This window comes from Scleropages formosus, chromosome 15 (genome assembly GCF_900964775.1).
Source record: "Scleropages formosus chromosome 15, fSclFor1.1, whole genome shotgun sequence".
Classification (NCBI taxonomy): domain Eukaryota; kingdom Metazoa; phylum Chordata; class Actinopteri; order Osteoglossiformes; family Osteoglossidae; genus Scleropages; species Scleropages formosus.
This window is the reverse complement of record NC_041820.1, coordinates 188,707-210,804: the sequence shown is the minus strand read 5'-3', so window position 1 is coordinate 210,804 and position 22,098 is coordinate 188,707. Positions and strand designations below refer to the sequence as shown.

Sequence of the window (22,098 nt, the reverse complement as noted above, 5' to 3'; positions counted from 1 at the left end):
CTCCTGGAGCGCGGTGTCACACACAGGACAGCACGTACGGCATAGCGTCCTGTACACTGACTAACTCAGTAACTGCTACAACAACAGTACACATCGGATCCGCCAGGGTGTTTGTTCTGCTCCCGGACGTGGACGCAGTGAGAGCGGAACCTGGCCTGGGTGTCCCACACTTCCACGATCACCCTGCAGCGTGTCGGTGATGGAGAGCGCGCGCGGACGAGCGGGTCACCCGCACCATGACGCCGGTGCTCGTGCTCGTGCTGAGTGTGGCGCTCGGGCGCGCCGGTCGGGCGAAAAGGGGACGCGGCTGCTTTAAGCGCCGGTCGCGGCCCTCGGGCGCTGCGCTGCGCTGCGCTTCGCTCCGCTCCGCGCCACTCCACACCCACGTCAGCAGCGGCTCCTTTGTCCACGGAGCGCCTTTCGCTCTTGGGCTCAACGGCGGCGGCGGAGAAGCGGATATGAACGTGGGGCCGCGGCGCGGGAGGGGCACGCGCGCTCACAGGGAACACACTGCGACGCCCGACATGGAGCCGGTCTCCGACAGGCGGTCCCGGGGCTCCGCGCACCCGAGCCCGCAGTGAGTACCGAGTACCGAGCTCCGGCGGGGGGGGGCGTCATCGCAGCTGGGCGTCGGGCGGGTGGGTCGCGTGCGCCCGCACCTCTGCGGAGGCGGATGTGCGGAATTCGGGCGGAACCTGGGATAGATAATAGATACTCGATAGATACACTGTATCACACGGCGCCTCTCCGCGCGGTTCGACCCGGTCCTGCCAGGGCTGGTCCGCGCGCCCGGGGGTTTGGGGGGGCGTTCTTGCAGGGACCCGGGCCGAGCGCCCGATTCGATTTGGCGTCCCGTGCGCGCTCCGCTCTCTCTCTCTCTCTCTCTCTCTCTCTCTTTCTCTCTCTCTCTCTCTCTCTTTGCGTGTGTGTGTGTGTGTTCGTTCTTGTTCTGTTTACCCTCGGTAATCGGGCGTCGGGCGCTTCCCCTCCGAACTCACGTCGTCATTCATTGTGAGAGGGACCAATTTACCATGGTAAAGACAGAGAAATACAGCAGGCAGAGATCGGGTAAAAATAGCCGAGGTGTCGGACGGTACCCAGCCACCCGTTCCCTTCACACCCGTCATTTCTCCCGGCTTAAAAAACACACGTACAAGAGGAGGTGTGTCCGCGCGCCCTCGTTTTCTTTTTTTTTTTTTTTCCCCCTCTTATGGGGGGGGTTTCGACCCCCCTCGAACCGCAGCTCCTCAACGCCCCACCGAGGGGGTCCGGTGTCGAAACGCCCAGCAAAACACGCTACCGACGGACATGGTGTTCGACCAATGGCAGGGCAAGGAGTGCAGTGGGCGTGTCTTCCGGGGAATAAAGTTATTATAGAGCCCCGGACAAAAAATCTCGATATAATAGAAGACTTTTACATTTATTAATGTGTCCGAGGCTTTTGCTCTGAAGTGTAAGTGAAAGTAAACAAAAAACAGCTAAGAGCTTAGACACAGAAAGTGGATTCTGCACACATACTCTATCTTGTCTCTCTAATACCACCACGTTGCTGGTTCGCATCCCCCTGCAGACACCTATATGAGTGACATTCACGTAGTCAGTGCACCCAGCGCTGCCGTCTTCCTTGGTTTTAGTGATCGATCGGATCCTGTCGGTGTCGGGAACGGACCCACCGATGGGCTTGTAGGCTGTAGCTAAGTGGCCACGGGAAGTCCATGGAGAGCAATGAGGAGGGGGGTAATGGGAACACTTTGGCAGGTCAACCATGACTTGTACCGTGGTATTCTGTATCAACCGGAGAGGTTTCATGGTGGAGAGTTACAGTAGTCCAGGTGGGATATCATTATAGCCCGGACCAGGAGCTGTGTATAGTTTGTTGGGAGATAGGCAGGATGTATCTGCAGGACCAGGTTGTGGGTTCGATGGATGGACTTGAGTCAGTCGTTACTCCCAGGCTCTTAGCTAATGAGGGGGGTAATGGGCAATTTGTCCAGTCTGATACAGATGGACCAGCTGGGAGGTGAAGGATCTGTTTTGGAGAAGTTGAGTTGTAGGTGGTGATCAGACATCCAGGCAGAGACGTCTGAGAGGCAGACGACGATGGATGAGGAAACATCTGCAGCTCTGGGAGGAAAGGAGAGCAAGAACTGTGTGTCGCCAAAGCAGCGGTAGGAGAATACACGCGTGACGTCAAAAACCGCTTACCCGGAGCGTGGTCATGGCGAGCCGGAACCCAACCCGGCAACACAGGGCGCAAGGCTGAAGGGGAAGGGGACACACCCAGGACTCAAACCGCAGACCAACCACAGAGCAGACCCTTCCCAAACCCGCTGCACCACCGCGCCCCCTTTGTAGGGGAAGAGCGATAGTTATTTCTTGCATGTTGTGATTGGGTTGTGTATTGTTACTTTGCTATGTTTTCATGTTTGGTACCAAACCATTACCATGTTTTACATACTGGCAATAATGTATCTCGAGTTCTGAGAATCTGTGGGAAGTGATGGCAGAGCTGAGGGAAGAGGCATAGATGTGCAGGAGTAGGGGGCCGAGTACTGAGCCCTGAGGAACACCAGTGCTCTTATTTAGACCCCAAGTGGCCGTGGAGAAGCCAACACAGCTCTGTGGAAGCGAGGTTCTTATTCAGGGGTTAGGGGTTCGAGTGCTGCCTGAAAGATGTCAGGGGATCAGATTCTCCTATCTTTTAGGAATAAGATCAGCAATGAGCTGTGTGAACGCAGAAATTCTTTTGAAAACATTTTTTCCTTATATGTGTTTGTGCTTTGCTATTGGTAATAGCGATTGATGTGTGTGACTTTAAATTTGTGCTAAACTCGTCAGATAATATTCATTAATTACTGCGTTTTGTTCCATGCCAAACAAAGGTAAAATATGAATTGATTTAGCAAATGCCCACATGTGGGGCCCTTTCTAATCTTTTCCAGTACAGCAGTAGCCCTTGCACCCAAGAAACACAGACACTGTCCTCCTGTCCTCCGGTCCCCCTCCCCACATCCACTCAGACAGGTGTCTCGGGCGTCCAGCACAGACATGATGGCTGCCCACCAGAGCCACCTCCTGAAGCAGCTGGACGAGCAGCGACGACAGGAGCTTTTCTGCGATTGCCACGTGCTGGTGGAGGGTCAGCTGTTCAAGGCCCACCGCAACGTCCTCTTCGGTAGCAGCGGCTACTTCCGGATGTTGCTGTCGCGCGGCGCCGACGAGTGCGGCACTCCCGTCACCGCCTCCTTCGAGGCCTTCAGCCCCGACACGTTCGCCGTCATCCTGGACTTTGTCTACTCGGGCCGCCTGGACCTCACCAGCCTCAACGTCATCGAGGTCATGTCCGCCGCCAGCTACCTGCAGATGAACGATGTCATCAGCTTCTGCAAGGACTTCATCAAGTCCTCGCTGGACATCAGCGTGAGGGAGGAGGACGACCGCTACCTTAGCCTGTCCGAAGGTGCGAGCTCCTTAAAGGAGGAGAGGCTGGCGCCCTGGCCCACCGCGAGCCCCCGGGCCGAGTACGGCGAGGAGATCCAGCCGGACGTCGTCTCTCTGAAGCGAGAACCGGGTGCGGCGTCCCGCTGCGGGAGACGAAGGGGCCGAGCGGTGCCTCCGCAGACATGCAAAGCTGAGGCGCGGCGGTCCGTCGCCCCGAGTCCAGAGCGCAGCACCAGGGCGTCCGGCAAGCGCAAGGCCTGGAGCTCCACGCCGGGGGTGGAGATGGCCTCCCTCCTGGACCCACAGGGGGCGCCGGCCAACAAAGCCCGCAAGGCCGACGAGCTGTACGCCACCCTGCCCACCATCGTGGGGGTCGTCGGCATCTTCAACAAAGGTGAGCGGCCGCTGCCGACGACCCGGTCTGGGGTGGCTGGGAGTCATGCCTTTTCGCCCCCGTGTCCCTCTTCGTCGCTAGTGTGTAGTATGTTACTTTACTGGACCGTATAACCCTAACCCTGGCTGTGTCCGGGAGGCTTTCCCCCAGATGTGGTAAATGGTACCTGGGTGGGTAAACCAAACCTTGTTCCTGTCCAGAGGGTTTTACCTCAAACACAGTAGGCAGTACTAGACTGAGCTCAACTGAACCGTGGTTGTAGCCAGGGGGGTTTTTCCCAAACAAGGTAAAGGATACTCGGCTGTGGTAAAGTGAAACCTGGCTCTGTCCGGGAGGTTTTACCGTGAATGTTGTAAAAGCTAACTGACGGTGGTAACCCGACCCCTGTTTGTATCCAGAGGGTTTCACCCTGAACGTGGTAAAGGCTAAAAGACCGTGGTAAACTGGCCCCTGCTTGTCCAAAGGCGGCAGAGTTGGTTTTACCCCGACGGCGGTAAACTGACCCTTGTTCCTGCCCCTCCCAGATTCGAGCCCCTCGATGCGCTTCAAGTGCCCCTTCTGCACCCACACGGTGAAGCGGAAGGCCGACCTGAAGCGCCACCTGCGCTGCCACACGGGCGAACGGCCGTATCCATGCGAGGCCTGCAGCAAGCGCTTCACGCGCCTCGAGCACCTGCGCAGCCACTTTGAGACGGTGGGTGTGGGTCTGAGTGTGGGTGCCCCGTGTGCGTGTGTCGGCGCGTGTGGCTGACGCGACCCCCCCCGGCGTCTCCCGGCAGATCCACCAGGCCAGGAAGCTGGTGTGCAGGAAATGCAAGCGTCACGTGACGGAGCTGAGCGGCCGCGTCGTGTGCGAGGGGACGCGCCGCTACCGCCTCTGCAACGAGTGCATCCAGGAGAGCGGCTGCGACGGCCTCGTCGCGGACGGCTGCGAGCCGGGCGACGGCGCGGCGGCGCTCCTCTCGGCCGCGGCCGGCGACGAGGACGACGAGGACAAGGAGGACAAGGAGGAGGACTGGCTGGCGGTGGCGGACGACGACGACGACGAAGACGAGCTCGCCGTGGACTCGGGGGCCGACCTCATCATCCAGGAGGTGGACGCCAGCGACGAGGAGCAGGAGCTGCACGGCTGAAGCTGGACACTCGGCCGAGCTCCTCCCCGCCTCGCACCACGCGCGTGAGACACGTCCCCTAGGGTGAGCTCCTCCAACAATGACCCCACTTCTGGGCATCACGCCCACGTGGGTCTGTAACTACAACTTTGACTTTCCTAACCGTACGCGCTGCAAGTCATTGGATACGACCGAAAATGGACCTTTTGTCCATTACCTTCTCTTTGTTACATTTTACTGCAAAGAAGAAAAACGCTGTAAATTCTGTTAATTACTGTATCCCTTTGTTTTATTTATGATGTGCGTGTGCACCTGAGCGTCCTGGACGAGGGCGTGGCGAAGACGGAAGCTCTGGGACCGGGATGCCGCCGCGGGGACGAGGACTGACGTCTGTAGGGGGCTGCCCTTTGTCTCCGCTTTTATTTATTTCACATATTCATTCCCTCCTACTTTATCAGCGCTTCTCCATGATCAGTTTTATATTTTATATGTATATGGAACTCCTTCTTTCTGGTATTGTTATTGTGACTGATATTTATTTGCCCTTTTCTACTGCTTTTATACTCAATAAAGATATTTTTATACACAGTGTGTTTGGGACTGGCAGCTCAGAGTCTTCGGTCAGGTTGCTGTGTGTGTGTTTGAGTTTGAGAGTGAGAAATTTGGAGAAAGACATGGGTTCTTCATTGGACAGTGAGATACTTGATACTCAGCTGTTTATTTAACAGAAATGACAGTAATGGAAGAGACTTTTAATGTCAGTAATTATGTATTTCTGGAAGAGTAGAAGAAGATGCCCCCCTCCAAAGGAGGGATGGGGGGACAAAGGAAATAATGGGACAATGGAGACACTGGGGAAAGTGTGGACAATAGGGACAGCACACACTTAATAGGTTAGTTCTATGGGAACAGAACAATCCATATCGTGTGTCGAACTGCTGTCACCAAACAGGCTTTGGTCAAGGCACTGCCTCTTGACATAGTGACATTTTCACACGTGGTAAAAATACTTCATTTCGTAAGTACAGGGACACCCCCCCTTTCCCCACTTGTTGGCTGATATCAAAGTGTAATACTGAGATCAGCCACAGGGGGCATCTTAAAGCCCTTTTGAGGGCTACCGAGCACTCGCAGCCCAGACGTCAGAGGCAATGATAAGGACGATGGTGAAGAAGAAGGGAACAACGCCGGCCTCTGCGGAGAAAAGGGCAGCGAGGACAGGGTCAAAGAAGACCGCTGGGGCAGGTGAATTCATCTCCTCCGAGGAAGCAGTTGCCAGACTGTTCTCCCAGGGGGGTTGCCCACCTGCTAGGGCCGCCTGGAAGAAGGACATGCCATGTCGACCTCCTCCTGGGCCACAGGGGTGTTCAATGACTGATTTTAAAATGTTAACTCCCAGCATCAGAGGGCTAAAGAGTAACGTAAAAAGAACTGCTCTGTTTAATCAGCTCAGGTCCTGTGCCTTCAACCTGTATTTTTTGCAGGCAGAAAGTCCAGCTCCGGGACCAGGGGGGCGTGACTCTCTTCTCTCTAGTAGAGGAAGTGTGAGTCCTGCTGGAGCGTATGGGGTGTCCACCCTACAGGTGTGGGGATTCTTTTTGGAGTCGGCACCTTTCAAAAGGTAAGGCCTTGTATCACGCATTCCGGCCAGGTTTTGGGGATGGACACGCGGACAAGTCTGCACATACAGTATGCGCTCCTTGCGTCTACGCTCCGGTGGAGCTTAGGTCCCGCATCGCCCTGCTGATGACCTGGTCCCTTATTGCGCCACACACACACACACACACACACACACACACACGTAATCATTGGAGGGGACTTTGGAGCTCCCTGGAAGGAGGACGCGCCATGTCGACTTGCCGGGCTGCAGGGATGTTTGGGACATTTTTCGTGAAGGAAGGGACAACACCAGTATTAAACATTTTAAAAGTTTTATACACAGTTTTTGCCTCACTCTCGCTTTTAGAAAATGCAGCCCCACCGATCTGGACGTTAGCTGCACAGCTTTTAAGAGGGTTTTCCTGACTTCCCAGTGGCCTACGGACCATACGATGGCCCCAACCCATGGCCGAGGCTACTGGAAGTTGAACATCAAAGTCCTCCAGGAAGAAGAGTTTTGAAGGTGGACATCCTTCCTACATTGCTCTACCTTGCTCAGGTGTACCCCTTGCCCCACAGGATACGGAGAGGCCTTACGAAAGATGTCTTCGATCTCCTCTGGGGGGCAGATATGAGTACGTGAGGAGGGAGAGAGGAATGTGCTCGACATTCCTCTTAAACTGGATTGTCTCTTCCTCTCCCAGTTATGTAACCGACTGGCAGCTCCAATTGAGCATCCCCACCAGTACTTTGTACATCTTTGGTTGGCCCTTCCGATGCGCCAGTTGGTGAAGTCCTGGTCCAACACCGGGCCGAATGCCGAGACACGGCCCGCTCATTACAGCTGTAAAGTGGAGTAAGACCACGGCAGCCGGGGTCGAAGCAGAGACCCTCCTTAAGCACAGGGCCTTGTATAAGGCCTTGGTCGAGAGGAGAGGAACTCGAGGAGGGCACCTGGGCCAGGATTCAGCCAAAGGGGCTTGACCACCATCTGCAAGATTTGAAGTGGCGTTGTATACACAGTAAGTTGCTGGTCAAAGTGGTCCTGTACAGGCACAAATTGACCAGCCACCCACTCTGCCTGTGACTCCAGTGCAGCGAAGAGTGAAACTCTCATACATGCTTTTTGGGACCGCGGGGAGGTGCAGGAGGTCTGGCGTTTGGTGATTCGCCTGTGCAGGAAGATCAATCCGCAGATGGTTTTGACGGACGACAAAGTCTTGAGGGGTCGGAACCCTGGCGCTCGGAAGGCAACAGCCTCCCGGACGTGGCCGGTGATCAGCGTAGCCAAGCAAATGCTCTGGAACGCAAGAACCCAGCTGGTCCAGACAGTGGTAGGCTTGGGCGTCCAGGGTGTGTATCATAAAATCCGGGCCCACCTAACGTTTAGGATGGAGAAAGGCGTCACGCAATGGGGTTACTTAGAAGCCAAAGAGAGGTGGAAGGGCCTCTTCTGGCTGTGACCCCACAGCTTTGTGGCAGATCCTCCATCCTGGGGTAACACACTTCCTTTCGCACTTACAAAATAGGCTTTTAACAGTTATCTTAACTCACTTTACTTGCAGAACTTTTATAACTTACAGCACTTTAAAGTTGAAAACAACTACCAGTGCACGCACACACACACACACACACACACACACTGTCTGAGACCGCTTGTCCCAACTGGGGTTGCGGCAAGCTGGAGCCTAGCCCGGCAACACAGGGTGCAGGGCAGGAGGGGGAGGGGACACACCCAGGACAGGACAGGACAGGACAGGACGCCAGTCTATCACAAGGCCCCCCAAGCGGGACTCGAACCCCAGACCCACAAGAGGAAAGGTACAGGCCAAACCTGCTGCGTCACTGTGCCCCCCACACCACTAGTGTGGTGTGTTTCTATTTATTTATTATCTTTATTTAACTTAGGTTTAACGTAGTGTCGCTTAGTTTTTTTATTATGTATTCGGGTGTTTGTTTATTAATTGTTCTCAATAGTTTTAGATTTATTTGGTTGAATTGGATTTGTATTTTTCTATGTTTTATGGAAAGGGATGCTGAGGGAACAGGCCAGAGCACAATTTCCTGTATTTACTCATTGTTTCAGCCTTGGGGCAGCTTTTTAGTGCTTCCTAAGATGCCGTCATGCACTCTTTCCATCGGTTCATTTTACTGATTTTATTTTATTGTACATATTTTACTAACCAATGAATGACCATTTTATGCCATAAAGACTGATGAATGGACAAATGTTATCTGTGTCCTTGGACAGTTTGTGCTTCCAGACACCTGTATTGTTTTTGTAATCCGTTCTGATCCGTTTGGGAAAAAACGGTAAAAGTAAAAGTAAAAATAAAAACAAAAAGTAAGTACAGCAGCCTGGAGGAACCCGCTGCGCTACTTCAACATTTGTTTTTATGTTTTCACACCTTCGCTCGACTAATAACATGCGTCTGACTCGACTATTCAAAAAGGGTGACCGTGACGGCTGCTGCTATCAACATTTTAGTCGGAAAAGTTTATCGCAAATGTATAATATTTTCTAAATGATATTACAGTGTAGAAATACGAACAGCAATACGGGGACACAAGAGACGCACCGAAAGCGCTCAGTTCAACAACGACCGCTGCGATTGGCTGTGATTGGCTGTGGCCGCAGAATTGTGTTCGTTCATTGGTGGAGATTTTGATCGCTGAAGCGCTGCGCGGCGTTGCGTCATTTCCGGCCGGACTCGCAGGAAGATGGCGGCTGTAGCGATGCGCTGCTCCAGGAACGTCCGCCTTCGTCCCGCCTTTGGTGCGGCTTTCAGTCCGCGCTGCTGCGCCTCCAGCACCGCGTCCGCAGCCACCGCCACCCGGGCTGTGAGTCCGACAGATTCGCGTGTCGGGTTTCCGCACTGTCTCAGAATCATCATCATCGTCATGATCGTCATGATCATGATCATGTCATGATGCGAGAAATCAGTTCTTGTTGTTGTTCCACTCTCTCTGTCTCGTCTGCGGCCTGCCAGCCAGGCTGTGCTACTCCGTTACGGTTACTGACACCGACCGATGTTCACTTAGCACAGGATCGCAGTTTCCTCCACAGCGGTGAGAGTAAACCCGGGACACCGGCGGCGACAAAGGGCTTAGACACACAACTTGTGTTGTGTGCGAGACACCGGTATGTTGCTGGTTCACATCCCCCCAGTAGCTCCTAGTGAGATTTAAACGCAAGCACACAGTGAGTGAGTGAGTGAGTCAGAGCAGATGGTGATGCATTTTATGATGGAAGGAGCTCTCAGGAGAGAAGTGGTCCTCAAGGACATGGGTTCAAGACCCTTCTCGTATGCCGATGACTCGGTGGTGCCAGGCGGAGCTGCGTGTTGGCGCTCAGCTTGTAGCTGGAACAGCGGACGTGTTCCTCGCTCGCTGGCGCTGAGCAGCGCGGCTTCGGCAGAAGGGTACCGGTGTGTGACCCGCCTCTCTCTGTGTCCCGACCCCCGGACAGGTAGCTGTGTCCTCGGTGAATCCTCTACCCAAGCAGGTGAAGATCGTGGAGGTGGGACCCAGGGATGGGCTGCAGAACGAGAAGGTGAGGAGGACGCCGGAGGGGCTGCGCTGCGAACGTGTCCACCCTGCACCGCGGTAAACGTGCTGCTCTTTGGTTGCGTCTCCGCCAGCTGACCGTCCCCACCGAGGTGAAGCTCCAGTTCATTGACATGCTGTCGGAGACGGGACTACCTGTCATTGAAGCGACGAGTTTTGTTTCCCCGAAGTGGATTCCGCAGGTGTGTCTTGGACAGGACGTCCCACGCAGTTTGGGTCTGTACCGTGCCGTCTCGTAGTAAATGTACGCTTAGCGCAGTAATCGGGCCGTGCCGCACAGATGGCGGACCAGGCGGAGGTGACGCAGGGAATTCGCAAGCGGCCCGGCGTCGTCTATCCTGTCCTCGCGCCGAACCTGAAGGGCTTCCAAGCGGCGGTGAGTGCAGTGCGAGTCACGCTGGACCTCCTGCAGTCGAACTCCCAGAATGCCGTGCTGCACGCGGGCAGGTGATAGCACTCTACATGGCGTGGCGCTCTCCGTGTGTGAAGAGCGTCTCTGGGGTTTGTGCGGTTTCTGTAATATGGCATCATGTGGAGTCACCTTGTTCAGCATCCTCTGTCACTGCTGAGAAGAGCCTCTGCAAAAATGGTTTGTCCGCTGCACAGTAAACAAACGACGCGCCCTCTTTACCACGGTAAACCCCTCTCCCAGGTGAAGGCGGGCGCAGACGAGGTGGCCATTTTCAGCACTGTGTCCGAGCTCTTCGCCATGAAGAATGCCAACTGCTCTGTGGAGGAGAGCCTGCAGCGGGCCGAGGAGGTGACCAGAGCGGCCAAGGCGGCGGGCGTGCGGGTCCGGGGGTACGGCTCCAGCGGTGGTCTCCGGGGTACACCAGCACCAGGGTGGATCTCGGCGCGTCTCATTTGAAGTATGTGCCATTATTTCAGATGCGTTTTCAAGGACCTTCCTCCCATCTTTTTGCATGTGGCAGGTATGTCTCGTGTGTCCTCGGGTGCCCTTATGAAGGACACGTGTCTCCAGACAAAGTGGCTCAGGTGAGTGCAGCACGCCTTATGTGTTTTTCGCGTAATCCCCTTGGAATGGATGCCGGTCAAGGTCAGGAACACGATGCCCTGTAGTGCAGTGGCCGCTCGCTGGTACCTCCCGCAGATGGCGAAGCACATCTACGCCATGGGCTGCTATGAGATCTCGCTGGGCGACACTATCGGCGTGGGCACCCCGGGCAGCATGCGGGCCATGTTGGATGCCGTGAGCAAGGAGGTGCCCGTAGACCGGCTGGCCGTGCACTGCCACGACACCTACGGGCAGGCTCTGGCCAACATCCTCGTGGCCCTGCAGGTGCTTCTGTCGCCCTATCCTCCTGTGGCGTGTGCGTACGTGCGTGCCTGTGTGAGAGCGAGACAGTCGGAGATTAACGCTCCCTCGTGTTGCAGATGGGCGTGAGTGTCGTGGACTCCTCCGTTGCTGGGCTGGGGGGCTGTCCTTACGCCCCAGGGGCCTCTGGGAACGTGGCCACAGAAGACTTGGTGTACATGCTGCATGGCCTCGGGATCCACACGGTCTGTTACATTTACACACGCTCAGCCTCTCCTGTGATTTAAATAAATAAGACGCTCAGAGTAAAACTGGTCCTCCTCCCGTGTCTCTGCCCGTCTCTCTCTCTGGTCCTCTTTTTTTCTCAGGGTGTTGATTTGCAGAAGGTGATGGATGCTGGAGCTTTCATCTGTCGCTTCCTGAACCGCAGGACAAGTTCAAAGGTCGCCCAAGCCTCGTGCAGACTCTGAGACTCGTTGTCTGTGGCCACGCATGGGCCGGGGCGGGGGGGACGGTGTCTCGGGCCTCGTCTGCCGCGCTGCACGGAACGAGGCCCCGGACATGCAGAATCACCTTCGTTCGCTTTCCTCCAAGGATCTGCTGAAGATGTTTTTGGGAAATGGATGTTTCCAGAAATGTATCCCTGTAATTTCCTTTCTGCAAACACTGACTCTTTTCAAGGGAGCTCTGGGGTTGGTGCTCTGGAGCTGTGGGTGGAAAGAGGCAGCATTTCTCTTTCTATGGATTTGATGCCTTGGAGAATCACATTGACAAAGAATGGTTTTATCATAGAAGAAAATAGATTTTGTAAGAAACACTAGAGGTTTAACTAACATTACATCAAAGTGCAGCGCCACCTTCGAGAGCCTGGCAGCGAAGCCAGTTCAGTGTGTCGTGCTGCTTGAACTGGCGCGTTCCACCGCTGTGCTACAGGGCTTTTATGAATCACATTGAGCTGACTGTTTCTGTACCTTCTGTCTGACAGCGGCACACACTTTTTAGTGTCCTTCACCAGTTTTCACACACCACAGGACTTACTGAACACATCTCAGAAACATCCGTTAAAGTGTTTCTTCTCTATTGTCCTCTCCCTCATCTGTCTTTGATGTCACTCTTCTCCTAATATTAGTTTTCTGTCTGTTATCTTTTCCCCAATTAACCTTTCTGTTCACATCTCCCCCTTATTTTCTGACATTGTACTGCTGTGTAATTGTGCCCAGAGGCATCTTGACATTGTTCTATTAAAAGAATAAAAACACTGTAATAAATGTATTGCTAAAAATTAAAATAAACGTTTTAATAACAGGTGCACAACTGTCTTGTCTGAAATAAAGCTGAATGACTGTACAATGTATTGGAACAGAGAACCAACACTGCATTAGAGAAACATGCATAGAGGAAAAATATATACATATATATATATATATATGATCAATTTAGTAATTACTGTGAATAAAAATCAGTTTTATCTGTTTCTCATAAAGAATGTGAACAGTCCACAAAAGAGTACACTAATTAAGGCACTAAATTATTGTAATATACAAAGTGACTGCAGTGACTTGTACTTTATTTGATTTGTATTGATTAGTTTGTACACTTCTCCCTGCTTTGGTTTGATTCTCTCCTCATGTTCTGTTACTGTGGCCTCTTCAGTTGTTCATTTCTTTATAAACAAACAACAAAGGCGAATGACACGGATGTCGCGCGAGACCAGGATCTCGGCAGCTGATTGGACGGCTGGGGACTAAGGCGGAAGTGAAGTTGAGGAGGGCGGAGTCATTCTGCAGAGTCCCGTGATTCCTGACGTCACGTTAAAATTAACCAATGGAAGTCCAACTTCCTAGTGCCCAGCTCACGGAAATCTCCGCCCCTCTCCACGTCCACCTCCCATTGGCAGGAGAGCGGCGATCGGTGTGGAGGATCGGCGCGGAGCGGAACGGAGCGGGTCCGGGGGGCAGGAGGTACAAACGCTCCACGCGCTCCACGCGGTGGTTCGGTGAGTTCAGGGTTCGGTTCTAAGCGCACGTGGAGCGGCCTGAGCTCCGCACGCCTCGCTCGAGCCTCGGGTTCCCGGAGGGGCTGGGAAACATCCGCATTTTAATTCAAAATTGTTCATTTTATCTCACACTTTTCTCCACGTCACTAACACTTAAGCTACTCGCACTGATTGATGATACATTTATATGTTTTAATTTTTTAAATCATTTGGAGCTGTTCTTCAGGTCAGAGGTCAACCTGGTCCTGTCCAGTAACAATGTGGGTTTGAGTGACACAGTTTGTCACCTCTGTCACTGTTCTGTCTGTCTGTCTCTCTCTCTTTCTCTCTCTCTCTCTCTCTCTCTCTCTCTCTCTCTCTCTCTCTCTCTCTCTCGCGCACACACACACAGGGCAGCTGGACCTGCAGACCAGTTTGTCAGGAAGCAGGTTACACAGGTGTGGCGCTGAGCTGACGTGTCTCACCAGCCTTACAAACACACCTTTATTCCTCTTCATCCACTGTGGAGGGAGGGGTTTCCTGGAGCCCCCCCCCCCCAGCTGGGGGGAGTGGTCAGTGTGGGAGGGTCCACTGGACGCCGGTCCTGGATGTTCGAATGTGGACGGGTGCCGCAGCGCCCCGGAGGACCCTGGGGTGGCGCCGCGCGCCGACGTGCGGAGAAGCACAACCCGTCAGTGCGTTCGGTGACGGAGTAAAGAGAGCGGGAACCGCAGTGCGTGCAGGGATGAACAGTAACACGCTCCTCGGAGACCTTTGTCCTCACCGTCGGGTGTAGTTGGGCATTTCCTGCCGGGGGAGCGGACCGGGGGTGGGGGCAGCTGCGGAACGAGGGACAATCGAGCGAGTGTTTTCCCTCAGGTAAACAAACCCCCCCACCCCCGCCACACACACACGGGCTCTGTGCTGTAATTCCAGTGGGGTACAAGTGAGGTGGGGGGTGGTGGCAAGGCCACACACACAGAGGCGTACAGACCTATTCTGTGTTTCACTGTCACTGATCTCACACACTGCTCTACCACAAATCACCACACATTCACAAGTGTGTGTGTGTGTGTATGTGTGTCTTCCCATCCAGAGAAGAGTCCTTCTGTGTGAGCAGGTGACTGTCCCTCAGGACCTGACAATGGCTCAGAAGGTGCTGGTGACGGGCGGCGGGGGGTACGTGGGCAGCCACTGCGTGCTGGAGCTCATCGAAGCCGGCTTCTGCCCCGTCGTCATCGACAACTTCAGCAACGCTGTGCCAGGTGGGTGCTGCCCTTGACCGGCTCAGGGTGACCAGGTCGCGCATGGGAGCTTCTGCTGCCGTCTCGTGAGGCTGGATGCGTGACGTGTTGTTGCGCTCCTCGGCCAGGAGAGGGCGGTGTTCCCGAGAGCCTGCGCAGGATAGAGAAGATTCTCAACACGAGTGTCGAGTTCCAGCAGCTGGACCTGTTGGACCGCGCGGGCCTGGAGGACGTCTTCCGCAAGGTCGGTCGGTCGGTCGGTCGGTCTCCTCCTCCCCTCATTCGGCCCATCATTTGGGGTTCACATCTGTGCGGTCCCTGTTGGACGTCTTCCCTCCGTCTCTTCTCTGAGGACATCAGCATGACTGTCCCCCTCACTGGTCAAACCCCTTCTCTCCGTCCAGCATGCCTTCACGGCGGTGATGCACTTCGCGGGTCTGAAAGCTGTGGGTGAGTCGGTGGAGCAGCCCCTGCGGTACTACAGGGTCAACCTGACCGGAACCATGAACCTGCTGGAGGTGGGTGTACAGAACCAGGGGCCATTTGGCTCATGGTGCTTGGAGCCACAGTGACTGCTTGTCACTTCCTGTGTGTGTGTGTGTGTGTGTGTGTGTGTGTGTGTGTGTGTGTGTGTGTGTATATGTATGTATGTGTGTGTGAGAGCTCTTCTCTGACCTGGTCGATGCTGTCGAGCCTCTTCACTAAATTGCATCTTAGTTCCTGGCACCAGCATATGAAGATTCAAACTGCCCGTTAAAACTCAGTGTGCATTTTAGTTAAACTTATTAGTGGTCAACCCGTGTGTGTGTGTTTCTGCATACCATTCTATGTGCATGGCTATGAGGCGAAGTTCTTGATGCCTCTTTGTGTGTGTGTGCGTGCGTGCGTGCGTGCGTGCGCGTGTGTGTGTGTGTGTGTCTCTCTCAGGTGATGCAAGCTCACGGGGTCCACAATATCGTCTTCAGCAGCTCAGCCACGGTGTACGGGGACCCCCGGCACCTGCCCATCGACGAGGGGCACCCGGCAGGCGGCTGCACCAACCCATATGGCAAGACCAAGTTCTTCATCGAGGAGATGATCCGCGACCAGTGCCGAGCCCGCAAGGTACCACCCGAGCTCCTCCAGAATGAGCTGTCGAACACTGCTGTGGTCGTGGTCGGGTGTGCGTGCAGGGAGAGAGGTCTCGGGAAAGTTTGGAAGACCTGTTGCTTGAAAAGAAAATACTCCAGTAGAATTGTAGGTAAAAAAAAGTATTTGGTCAAAAAACTACTTAAACACTGAAGTTATGACATTTTTATGATGCTTTTTAATGCTGAGATGTACTAGCAAAGTTTACAGCTTCAATATGCAGTTTTTACCTGGGCCAAGTCTTACCTTTACATGGGTGGCACAGCAGTAGCGGTGCTGTTTCTGAGCCTGCGTGGGACGCGAGGATGTGGGTTTGAACCCCGTTCAGTCTGTGTGGAGTTTGCATGCTCTCCCCCTGTCTGCATGGGTTTACTCCAGGTCCTCTGGTTTCCTCCCACAGTCCAAAGACATGCTGTTCAGGATCACCCATAGTGTGTGAGTAACACACACACACAGAGAGAGAGTGTGTTCCACTGATGTACAGATGAGTGACCTAGTGTTAGTAGTGTGTGTAGCAGTGTAAGTTACCATGCTAAAAAGGGGTGTGGGCTGTTAACACTACATAGAGTTCATTGGAAGTCGCTTTGGAGAAATACATCTAATAAATAAATGTAAATGTGCTTGGACTTAACCGAACTCAAGTGGGCTGTGCAAATACAATGACTTTTACATTTATTCATGTAGCAGGTGCCTTTATCTGAAGTAGGGTGTGGATGGCTGTGGGACAAAATTGGACACTTAAGCTCTGATCGGTCGTATTGACCACACTCTCGGCCGATGAAATAATAGAGGAATGAGCTGGTAATGAAGAGACGTTGCTAATGGTTCACTGTGAAATCGACTGTGACTGACAGCTCATAGTAGCCAATGACGTCCACGGGAGGCGTCACACTCGCTGTAACACTCACGTCAGTAGTTCTAAATGGAGAAGGTTAAGCTGCTAATGAGAGCAGGACGACAGAAATACAACTCTCTCCTCCCACCTCCAGGTGTGTGTGTGTGTGTGTGTGTGTGTGTGTGTGTGTGTGTGTGTGTGTGTGTGTGTGTGTGTGTGTGTGTGTGTGTGTGTGTGTGTGTGTGTGTGTAGGCAGGCAGGCAGGCAGGCAGGCAGACCTGGAAGTTGGGTTTCTGCACATGGTGCTCTGGAGGTAAGCTGTTCAGCTGTAATCGTGTGTGTGTGTGTGTGTGTGTCGGCCGACAGGAATGGAACGCTGTTTTGCTGCGTTACTTCAACCCCATCGGCGCTCACTCTTCAGGAGAGATTGGTGAAGACCCCCAAGGAATTCCCAACAACCTGATGCCGTATGTCGCCCAGGTACTGATCTCCTGGGTTGCGTTCTTCATGAGACACAGACGAGCGCCTGAAAAGTTGGGCATCACAGAATGGCTCCTTTGTACTCGTATGATTTCCGCTCCTCCTGGTCATACGTGTTGCCGTTCTCAGGTGGCCATCGGGAGGAGGGAACACCTCAATGTGTTTGGGAATGATTACAACACTCCTGATGGAACAGGTGAGGCCTGACCTTCCTCCTCCATGGCTTCTGCTGTACGGTGTGTTTTCGATGTGCTCAGCACCCCCCCTCCCGCTCTGCGCTCACCCAGGAGTGAGAGACTACATCCACGTGGTGGATCTGGCCAAGGGACACATCGCTGCCCTCAGGAAGCTGCAGGGGAGTTGTGGGTGTAAGGTAAAAGGCCCCTTCCTCGTTCCGCTGCCGCTTCATTTCGTTGCATTTCATTAAGTCCCCACCCCCGCCCCCTACTTTTTTTGACAGTAACGGCACGGTCATCACTAGGGGGCATTGTAGCGCATTCTAATTTAGGACCCACTTCCCCTGTAGGTTTACAACCTGGGCACAGGAACTGGCTACTCTGTGCTGCAGATGGTAGCAGCGATGGAGAAGGCTTCGGGGAGAAAGGTGAGATGAGGTGAGGTGAGGTGAGACTGACCCCCTGCTGCTTGGTGGCTCTTCTGGCCCCGCGTCTTTCACCAAGTGCTCGTGGAGTTTGGAGCCGAAGGCTGTTTGTGTGAGCGGCTCAGGGCAGCCCTGTCCTGGATAGAGAGGACCGGGAACATGGAGTCACTGAGAACTGCCACTTCATCTTGTTTTCCTGTGTGAATTTAAGAAACTTTGACATTTTAAAATAAACTTATGAATGACGCGCTGCTTGTCAGCTTCAGCTGTAAACTTGATGGCACCAGAGTCCGGCTGTAAAGCATCGATTTAAGTGCCTGTATGGGCTGGAACACGCACTTAGGACTGAGCTGTGGTACCGTGAGGACCATACAGGTTGGTCTCTGCAGGTCTGTGTTCTACCACGCTGACTGGGGTCGTCCTCCTCTCAGGTCCCGTACCGCATCGGCCAGCGGCGCAGTGGAGACATCGCCTCCTGCTACGCAGACCCGCGACTGGCGGAGAGAGAGCTGGGCTGGAAGGCGGTCTTCGGCTTGGACAAGATGTGTATGTTTTACTCTTGTTTGTTTCGCATCTTTTGTGTGTCAGTGTCCAAATGTTGTGACTTCCTCATACAGATACTAATTTAAGCAGGTGTTTCGCTGCTGAATGAGGTGACTGGGTAACTGTGTCACTGCGCGAGAAGAGCGCTCTATAAAAAATATTATAATAATAATAATAATAATAATAATTATTAATAATAACCACGTCATGTTTTAATTTCATTATACTGGCTTCTTATGCATGACAAGAGCTCATGTTGTGAGCATTTGGACCTGGCAACCTAATTTAATTTGTAGCTCAAAACTCGCGTAAGTCGTGCCTTACGAGAACAGAAATTCAAATTTAAATTCAAAATATAAGCCTTGGTGATGTTAAGCACCACATGCAGAGAGTAGCCCCATGCATATCTGTTGTCTCATAGTCATGTGTCGACTTAGAAGGGTCTTTCAGAAATCTATTTAAAATCATGAAGAATAAAAAAAAAAAAAGTAAAATCAAGGTGAATATCGTAACAGTGAGCCCTGTAGGACAAAAAAATTGTTAGGCAAAGTAAAGCCTTATCTAGCTATTCAAAACTTGAAGTGATGAAATGTGAAGAATTCTCTGGAAAGGCAATATCGTTACAAACAACTTGTGTGATTCGATTTTTTTTTCAGCTGGTGGTGTAGTGGTTAGAGCTGCTGCCTTTGGACTCAAAGGTCGCAGGTTCGATCCCCTCCTCCGGCTATAGTACCCTTGAGCAAGGTACTTACCCTGAATTGCTCCGGTAAAATTACCCAGCTATATAAACGAGTTAATAATTGTAACCTTAATGTTGTAAGTCGCTTTGGAGAAAAATGTCCACTAAATGAACAAATGTAAATTTACATTTGTTCATTTAGCTGATTCCTTTCTCTAAAGCACCTTACAATATTACAACTGCTACTTACAACTGTTCACCCATTTATCCCTGTTATGTCCCATTACTAATTTTCTCACTACTGATATACCTTGGATGGGGTACCAGTCTCTCGCAGGGCAGTCAAACATGTACAGAAAGGCCAGTTTACAGTCAGCAATTGACCCTGAATTGTTTCTTTGGAGTGTGGCAGGAAACTCGCACAGATTTGGGTGACACGGACAAATCGTCCCGGTCTGAGCTGCATTTGAATCCAGGAGCTGTGAGGTGCCAGCAGTAGCCGACGTGTCACTGAAGAACTGACTAAAGGAACAAAATAGAAATATCCATCCATTTTCCTGACTGTTTGTCCAGCTAGGGTCACGATGGCAATGGGGAGAGCAGAGAAGCTCACACGTCCCCTGTCACTTGCAACTTCCTCCAGCTCAACCCAGGGATCCCCAGCCGTTCCTAGGCCAGCTGTGAGATATAATCCCTCCAGCGGGTCCTGGGCCGACCTCGGGGCCTCGTCCCAGTTGGCCGTGCCTGGTATACCTCCAAATGGAGGCGTCCAGGGGGCATCAGATGCCCGAACCACCTCAACTGGCTCCTCTCAATGCGGAGGAGTAGCGGCTCTACTCTGAGCTCCTCCCGGATGCCCAAACTCCTCACCCTGTCACGGAGAGTGAGTCCCAGCACCCTGCGGAGGAAACTCATTTCGGCCGCTTGTATCCGCGATCTTATTCTTTTGGTCATCACCCAAAGTTGATGACCATAGGTGAGGGTAGGGACGTAGATCGACCGGCAAATGGAGAGCTTCGCCTTATGGCTCAGCTCCCCTTTCACCACACCAGTCCGGTACAGCAACCGCATTACTACTGCCGCTGCTCCCAGCCTGCCGCCAATCTCGCGCTCCCTTCACTCGTGAACAAGACCCCAAGATACTTGAACTCTTCCACCTGGGTCGAATTCTCTCCTCTTACCTGGAGGGGGCATACCATCCTTTTCCATGAGAGAACCATCAGCTCAGACTTTGAGGTGCTGATCCTCATCCCCACCGCTTCACACTCGGCCGCAAACCGTTCCAGTGCCTGCTGGAGGCACCCTGTGACGGTGCCAAAAGGACAACATCATCTGCAAAAAGCAGAGACGCCACCTTCCGACTCCCACGCAGAATGCCCTCCTGACCTCGACTGCACCTTGATATCCTGCCCATGAAAGCCACAAACAGGAGTGGAGACAAGACACAACCTTGGCGGAGTCCAACACCCACACTGAACAGGCCTGACTTAATGCCGAGTTTGCGGACACAGCTTTCGCTCCGTACGTACAAGGACCGAATGGCCCGCATTAGTGGCCCCGGTACCCCACGCTCCCGAAGCACCTCCCACAGAATTTCCCGGGGAACACGGTCATAGGCCTTCTCCAAGTCCACAAAACACGTGTAGACCGGATTGGCAAATTCCCATGCTCCTTCAGTGATCTGTGAGAGGGTAAAAAGCTGGTCCACTGTTCCGCGGCCAGGGCGGAATCCGCATTGTTCCTCTTCGATCTGAGGTTCAACTATCGGCCGGAGCCTCCTCTCCAGCACCCCGGCATAGACTTTCCCAGGGAGGCTGAGAAGTGTGATTCCCCGACAGTTAGCACACACTCTCCGGTCCCCTTTCTTAAAGATAGGGACCAGCACCCCAGTTTGCCAATCCAAGAGCGCTGTCCCCGAGGTCCATGCAACATTGCAGAGGCATGTCAACCATGAAAGCCCTGCAACATCCAGGGCCTTAAGCATTTCCGGGCGGATCTCATCCACCCCCGGTGCTTGCCACTGTGGAGCTTACCAACCACCTCAGTGACTTCCACCAGGGAAATGGACTCCGACAGCCCGAAAGCCTCTGGCCCTGACTCCTGTAAGGGAGGCATATCGCTTGAGTTTAAAAGTTCCACAAAGTGCTTCTTCCACCTCCTGAAAATGTCCTCGTTAGAAGTCAGAGTTTCTCCTCCTTTGTTGAGCACAGCTTGAGCGAAGTGGTGAACCTTTTGTGGCTCAGGAAGCTGCTATTCACTTTTCTCATTTAACTGTAATTGTTTATCGCACAACAATTCATATTATGAGCAGAACTTCAGTAATGAATTGTGCTCATTATGTAAGGGGAGCTTGTCTTTTTAATTAAAGCATTTTGGTGACTAAATGGAAGACCATCAGTTTTTTTAAAAATAACACCACCAAGAAGATGTAAAAGGCTACCTGTGACATCTTGTCCATTTCCTGTCCCTCAAGGTGAGGACCTGTGGAGATGGCAGACCAAGAACCCCACTGGTTTCAACAACAGCACAGGCTCCTGAAGATGTTTACTTCTGACCTCAGGGATCCCATGAGCAGGAGAGCAGCTCTCCCAAGGCCAGGCTGTGGACCAAGACACACTGCTCTGTTTACAGATATTTAAACTGAAGATTATAAAGCCAAATTGTTTTGTATAATTTTTCATACTGTGTTTAAACACCCAGCTCATCTTCACCACAATGTACTGGCAAGGCTGAGCCCTTGTTAAGTGCATTGGTCTTATGGATTCTGCCCTGTCTCTGCTCACTCCACCACGTTCACGAGAATGTACCTACGATAAAGAAATAAAATTATTTCCACTCCACTTCGTCTGAGAGCTGTGATACTCTTGGTAGATGTCAGTGTGCTGGACCAGTGTTTATACTGCAATGGAGAATGATTTTCACGACATTAATGGGGCGCAAGAGTTGACACGAATAGTTAACGACGGTGGTCCGTGGTTGCGGTCCAGGTGACCGCGGTGTCTCTTGTCCCTGATCACGGAGCGGAGCTGTACTCGGTTCTGGTGAACCTGTACCTCAGTGCAGAGCTGAAGTCTGACTGGTTTTATAACACTGAAGCGAATCATTGTGTCGTAACTGAAATCGCCAGTGATAAAATGTATAAATCAGAGTAAATGGCTGTGAAGTAGAAGCTTTGTAATTGAAACTCTGTCTGCAGCTGAACCACAATGGCAGTGACTATGGAT

At 52.8% G+C, this 22,098-nt stretch overlaps 3 protein-coding genes across 7 annotated transcripts; all 3 read left to right on the top strand.

Annotated features, from left to right (window-relative positions):
* The first annotated feature begins 119 nt into the window (after positions 1-119).
* On the top strand, positions 120-5,535 carry zbtb8a (zinc finger and BTB domain containing 8A). 3 transcript variants are annotated; one of them, XM_029258430.1, is made up of 4 exons: positions 120-577; positions 3,021-3,835; positions 4,360-4,529; positions 4,615-5,535. In XM_029258430.1, exons 1-4 carry the CDS (start codon positions 237-239, stop codon positions 4,966-4,968), a joined length of 1,680 nt encoding a protein of 559 aa, XP_029114263.1. In that variant the 5' UTR covers positions 120-236; the 3' UTR covers positions 4,969-5,535. The 3 variants fall into 3 exon arrangements, with proteins under 3 accessions (XP_029114263.1, XP_029114262.1, XP_029114264.1); XM_029258429.1 differs by having other exon boundaries at positions 2,943-3,835; XM_029258431.1 differs by having other exon boundaries at positions 348-577; positions 3,025-3,835.
* Positions 5,536-9,249: 3,714 nt separating this feature from the next.
* Positions 9,250-12,694, top strand: hmgcl (3-hydroxy-3-methylglutaryl-CoA lyase). Of its 2 annotated transcripts, none has more exons than XM_018746927.2 (9): positions 9,250-9,387; positions 10,016-10,099; positions 10,188-10,295; positions 10,394-10,489; positions 10,766-10,914; positions 11,046-11,109; positions 11,225-11,413; positions 11,509-11,634; positions 11,758-12,694. In XM_018746927.2, the coding sequence occupies exons 1-9, from the start codon at positions 9,268-9,270 to the stop codon at positions 11,857-11,859; spliced, it is 1,038 nt and encodes a 345-aa protein (XP_018602443.1). In that variant the 5' UTR covers positions 9,250-9,267; the 3' UTR covers positions 11,860-12,694. The 2 variants fall into 2 exon arrangements, with proteins under 2 accessions (XP_018602443.1, XP_018602444.1); XM_018746928.2 differs by lacking the exon at positions 9,250-9,387 and adding an exon at positions 9,396-9,688.
* A 578-nt stretch (positions 12,695-13,272) lies between these two features.
* Positions 13,273-21,714, top strand: gale (UDP-galactose-4-epimerase). 2 transcript variants are annotated; one of them, XM_018746932.2, is made up of 11 exons: positions 13,273-13,385; positions 14,461-14,629; positions 14,737-14,852; positions 15,013-15,126; positions 15,536-15,712; positions 16,938-17,051; positions 17,181-17,247; positions 17,339-17,424; positions 17,578-17,655; positions 18,084-18,198; positions 21,348-21,714. In XM_018746932.2, exons 2-11 carry the CDS (start codon positions 14,509-14,511, stop codon positions 21,410-21,412), a joined length of 1,053 nt encoding a protein of 350 aa, XP_018602448.1. In that variant the 5' UTR covers positions 13,273-13,385; positions 14,461-14,508; the 3' UTR covers positions 21,413-21,714. The 2 variants fall into 2 exon arrangements, with proteins under 2 accessions (XP_018602448.1, XP_018602449.1); XM_018746933.2 differs by lacking the exon at positions 13,273-13,385 and adding an exon at positions 13,777-13,822 and having other exon boundaries at positions 21,348-21,710.
* Positions 21,715-22,098: the final 384 nt, after the last annotated feature.